General features: G+C 46.3%; 1 protein-coding gene across 1 annotated transcript; it reads right to left on the bottom strand.

Moving 5' to 3' along the window:
- Window positions 1–2,108, bottom strand: LOC118566815. Its single transcript, XM_036150310.1, has 2 exons — window positions 708–2,108; window positions 1–152 (listed from the first exon to the last, which is right to left on the bottom strand). Exon 1 carries the CDS (start codon window positions 2,039–2,041, stop codon window positions 992–994), a length of 1,050 nt encoding a protein of 349 aa, XP_036006203.1. The 5' UTR covers window positions 2,042–2,108; the 3' UTR covers window positions 1–152; window positions 708–991.
- Window positions 2,109–5,592: the final 3,484 nt, after the last annotated feature.

Raw genomic sequence — 5,592 nt, forward strand, 5'->3', positions numbered from 1 at the left:
AAGTTCTGATCTATTATTTTGTGCAATTCCCCCACTTGAAAGAGACGGTCCCTCCACATGAAGATTTTAACAGGATTTCACTCAACAGCCATGGGATCAGTTCTTTGTCTTTTATTTACCATTCTTTGGTTGGCAGTAAACAGGTGAAAAACCTCAAAAGAAAGATTACAAATACAAGTTATTATCTGAGTTACAGCCAAATTAAATGCACAAAGTCATTCACATATAACCTGGATAAACACATTACTTTCATTGTAACCGTACAACTAAATATGTTCTACCAAACAAAACAGTTGGTATTTTAATTTTCAAAATGTATATTTTATCTTTTAACCAAGTATCTTTAGCCAAATACCTTTTTTACCTTCAATTGGTTTAATATTCATGTTAATTAAATAGATCTCATTATATTTTGGCCAAACTATGTTTCGATCTTTTTTAGCCAAGTTACTAGATCTTACATTTCTTTTTAGCCAAAATTTCAGACTTTGAAGACTAAACTGAATTAAGAACTTGGTTTATTAAGATTTATACAATGTTTAAATTACTTTTAACCATTCCAAACACATTCTTTGTGAAACAATGAATTTGGCTCTTACTTTTCATTTGTACCCCACTTGTTTGATAAAACTAAACAACATTTGAAGTTACAAATCCTACAGCAAAAAGTCCAATCAAAGTCAAAACATGGCCAATATGGCGCTTACCGGCTGTCCTTCACAGTTTTGTGGAGGGCTTGATCTTGCACAAATACCTTGATTTCAAAGATGAAGTTTCCTTGGTTTTGTGGTGCTCTTTAATGCTCCTTCCACTGTCTAAAGACAACAGAGCCAGGTACTGGCATGCTCAGATTGCTTGGAAGATTTGTTCCACCTGGTTCACCACTGATTGAATGGGAGGAGCTCCCAGGCAGTTTGTCAGCACACCTCCCACTCGATCTTCCCACGGGAACCAATGGAAAGATCGTAAATCAGCACCTGCTTACTGCCGGTCAGCTCCGAGTTTGGTCCTCAACTGGTAGTAAGACAACCAGGCGTCGAACATCTCTGTGCAGAACCGTGTTTTGGGTAGCTTCTTTCAGGACTTTGGCGGATGGCCGATTTAGTGTGGGTTTCGTGACAGGAAGGCAGGAGCTTTGGACCACTTTGACGTTTACGTCCCGAACAATGCCCTTAGCATCTGGATTTACGCTCACCACCCGTCCTAGCTTGAATTGGCCCCTCACTGCATTTTGGTCGCACAACCAGACAATATCTCCGATAGCAACGTTGCGATGCAGAGTGTGCCATTTACTTCTCAGAAATAAGTTTGGGCCGGCAAGCTGGCTCCAAGACCTCCAGAACTTGTTGACCTGGTTCTGCATTTCTCTGAGTCTCTTATAAGGGTAGTTTGCAAAGTCAAATGTTCTGATCTCACCGCTTGGAGAGGCTCGGCCCAGGAGAAGTGTGTTGGGTGACACATACTGCACGCTTTCTTCATGGCTCTGCACCCTGGCGTCTATTGGGCATTCGTTGGCAAGGTTTGCAGCAAGTTGTAGTGTTGTCTGAAGCTCGCTGTAGCTGAGGCCAGTGTTGTTGCCCAGGCTCTGGAGTGCCTTCTTGAGAATGCGGACAGCGGCTTCAGCAGCCCCATTTCGGTGAGGTGAGTCAGCAGGGTGAATTATCCACTCCCACTTGGTACCTTTTTGAGCCGACATCTCTTCTATTGAAGTTCTATTCTGAGTATCCAAGAACTGGTACAGCTCTCTTAGGACAGGTTTAGCGCCAATGAAGTTTGTCCCCGGGTCGGACCAGATCTTTCTTGGGTGCCCTCTTATTGCAGTAAAGCGTTGGTAAGCCATCAAGAAGCTCTCTGTCGACATTGTGTTGACCAAGTCTGCATGAATTGCCCTGCTGGCCATACAGCTGAAGACGACACCCCACACTTTCATTGAGACCCGTTTCTTGATGTCATCTTTGACATGATACGGTCCGAAGAGGTCGACTGTAGTGAACTCGAACGGGGCTGCAGGTGTAGTTCTTTCAGGAGGTAGGTCAGCCATTACTTGTTTGCACCTTCTTGCTCTTGACTTTTTGCAGAAAAGGCAGTTCTCCACTACTTTTTGGGCAATTTTCTTCCCTTGGATGACCCAGGCTTTCCTCCTCATTTTCAGCAGGGTTGCAGCCACACTTTCATGACCCTCATCGTGCGCCTCCCGTGCCAATAAAGTAGAGACCCATGCATTACAAGGCAGAAGGGGAACTGCAGCGCCATCCTCCCTGAAGCCATGGATTCTCCCACCGCAAACTAGTAACCCAGATTCTGGTTCTCTGTACACAACCAAGCGGTCCGTAGTGGTAGCTGGGAACGTCACCCCTTCTTGAGCAGCAAGATAGATGTCTCTTATTGCTTCTTGACGTTCTGTGGCGGTGATAACTCCTTTTGTGGGAATCGCCTCCCACTTTGGGTTCTCAATGGACTTTGTTGCAGATGCAAACTTTTTGGCGGCTCTCCAGATAAAACCAACAGTCTTGATTAGACACTTTAGGCTACTAAAGCGCCTCTCATTCACCAAGTTTAGGACAGCTGCACCAGCAGGAAGTCGTCCCACAAGACTTGGAAGACTTTTTTTCGCTTGGGCTCTTGTGAGTGCTGCCACAAATGACTTCTTTTGCATATTGTTAATGCTTTCTCGAGCTGTCAAAGACACATCTTTTGACGACATAACTGGCCACTCGCTCTCTGGAAGATGTAGAAACTCTGGCCCTTGCTGCCACTCTGAATGGGCATCAAGTTCCTTTGGCCCAGCTCCTCTAGTGATAATGTCGGCTATGTTGAGTGGTCCAGGGATCCACCACCAGTCCTGTAGCCGTGTGCTTTCTTGGATCTCTCCAATTCTATTGGCAAAGAAAGTCTGAAATCCATAGCTTTCACGCTGGATAGCTCCAAGAACAGTCTGACTGTCTAACAAATGGTACCACCTTTTTATCTGGATCTGGGTATGCTGTTCAAAGTACTTTTTCAGCCGGCATGCAAAAACTGCACCGCAAAGTTCTGCTTTGACCGCATCCCCCTTCTGGTCTAAAGGTGTCAGCTTTGCTTTTGACTCCACTAGTCGAATTGTTAATTGTTTGTTACAGTTCCACCGCAGGTAGAGGACAGCACCATAGGAGCTTTCACTGCCATCTGAAAAAGTGACAGCGACTGGTTCAGTTGTTGCCTTTGGTGGAGTAAGGGCTCTTGGGAACCTTACTTTGCTTAGCTGGACGTACTCCTCAAAAATTCCAATAGCATCCTTGCGGAGCTCATCTGACAGAGGAAGGTCCCATGTGTCCTTGACCATGCTGCACTTTGGTTTTGCCTCTTGGAAAGCCCTTCGGACCAAGATAGCCCCTCTTTGCTTTGATGGTGTTGCCAGGCCAACTGGGTCGTACAAACCAGCAACTTGACTCAACAGTTCACGTCTTGTCAGCGGGTCTGGTGTCTGCGTTCGTACTTCTTCTAGCAGCAAGTCTTGCCCAAGTCTCATCTTTTTCTTTCGCCTGGAGAAGTTGACCCTCACCATGACATGCAACATGTCTTCATCCACAATGTAGCCGAGACCGAGCGCCTTGTTGTCTTCCTCCTTAAGCTGGTTCGGCAGGACAACAATATTTGGTGATGCCTTTTCTCGTTCTCCTTTACCTTGACCTGAGAAGACCCAATGCTTCAATGCAAACCCTCCTGCTTTTAGAATTAGCTCCACATTCTTTGTGATGACTTCAAGTCTTTCACGGCAGTTGTGGGATGTTAAGATGTCATCGACGTAGATATGCTCATTTAATACTTGCCATTCTTCTGTGAGGTGGTTGAATTAAGGCAGGTTAGCGGTCTCCCTCATGGCAAGTTGTGCTATGCAACCAGCTGGTTTGTCCCCAATATTCACTCTGGTTACGGCGTACTGTTCTAGCTCATCACCCTCTGAATCACGCCACAAGAACCGGTGTAGATGGACTTCCCTCTCCTCAAGCCACACAGAATTGTACATTTTCCTGACGTCTCCTAGAGCGGCGAAGGAGCTTGGCGGAACTTGAGGAGGACAGCTCGGAACGGGTTGAGAACGTCAGGGCCTTTCATTAGAAAGTCATTGAGACTTTGGCCTTTGTACTTCTGACTGCTATTCCAGACAAGTCTTACTGGAGTTGTAACAGAGTGGGGGTTGGGTGCTATAAGATGACTAATATACCAGACAGGTCCATTCCAGTTGGCTAGATCCTCTGTGGTCAGCTTTTTTGCAGCCCGGAGGTCAACCATTTCGTGAACTTGGGCACTGTAGGCTTTTTTCCACTGCGGTTCTTTGGCGAGCTGTCTCTCTGTTCTGAGGAAGGTTGCCTCCACTGCTTTTCTGTTGTTTGGCAATGTAGATGGGTCCATGAGCCATGGATATCTTGCATGCCAGTGTGGGCTATCACTGTGGTCATCAGCACCAACATAAGTCAGACCACCCTTTACAACTTCCAGCTCCCTTTCTTCAGCCAGAGTCATTTCTTTGCCACCAGGTTGACAACTGCCGCAGCGACATCCTCCACATTTTGGGGTGCAAGGGGCACCAATGCTATCCCATCTCCACCATTCAACAAAATCCCGAGTGGTAATAACAGAACAAGAAGACTTGATGGTAGGTTTGTCGCAAATATGTTCTTCGTACATCAATGCTGCTGTTCTCATTGACCTGGCGAAGTGTGCTCTGGACTGGTGTGCTGTAACTGTAGCCTCTTCAAACAGACCAGGGTGTGTCCCTGCAATTGTCTTTCCCAATGGCCCATCCCATAGCACAAGGTCCCCAACAGTGCGTATTTTCTGTGGGACCAGTCGCCCTTCTTTATGGCTTATCAAAAGCTGTATCTGTCTTGGTCTCACAAGTTCACTTTGGGGGACATCTGGAAAGAACTTTTGTCTTTTAGCTGTCACATGTTTGTGGATCTCTGCAATGCTGTCCAAACCATAGCAGAGGAGTTGGTGGGATCTGAAGTTGCCTTGCTCTGTGCGGACCCGGATCTTTAGGAGGTACCGTTTTGTGGTAACTTGAACTTTCATTCCTCCCACACCGTGGACAACAAGGGTTATGGCTTCACTTCTAAGGTTCAAACGATCAGCTGCATCATGAGTTATGTAATTTGTATCTGATGCCAGGTCGATCAAAGTCCCAATTTTTTGTCCTGCATTGGCTGTGACCTCTAAGAGCATCATGATGACTGGCCACTCCACGATTCCATTCTCTGCTAGAAGACTGGGTTGGTTGGACACGAGGGAGGTTCTGGCTATAGTGTTGCAAAAGGCATTGCGATACTTCTCTGCAAGTTCAGGTGAGAGGCTTTTAATGAACTCTTCTTGAGCTTGGGTGTAACTCTCTCTTGTGTCACCTCCCACTTTGCTGTTGTTGGACCTCTGGACGACGTTCCCTTTGGACGCATCAGCTCTTGGGCAAAGATAATAGTGGTGTTCTGCAGCACGCGGTTCTCTGCAGTCTGGCCTCCTGCACAGAAACTTTGATTTACAACAATCACCTTCATTATGAATCTCCAGGCATTTTTTGCAGGCTCCCAGCTTCCTGACAGAATCTCTTTTCTCTGA

The sequence above is a fragment of the Fundulus heteroclitus genome, chromosome 18 (assembly GCF_011125445.2).
Source record: "Fundulus heteroclitus isolate FHET01 chromosome 18, MU-UCD_Fhet_4.1, whole genome shotgun sequence".
Taxonomy (NCBI): Eukaryota; Metazoa; Chordata; class Actinopteri; order Cyprinodontiformes; family Fundulidae; genus Fundulus; species Fundulus heteroclitus.

What these genes read in the sequence shown, in the direction of transcription:
- LOC118566815 (XM_036150310.1), bottom strand. Translation starts at nt 2,041, where the DNA reads ATGGCTGACCTACCTCCTGAAAGAACTACACCTGCAGCCCCGTTCGAG.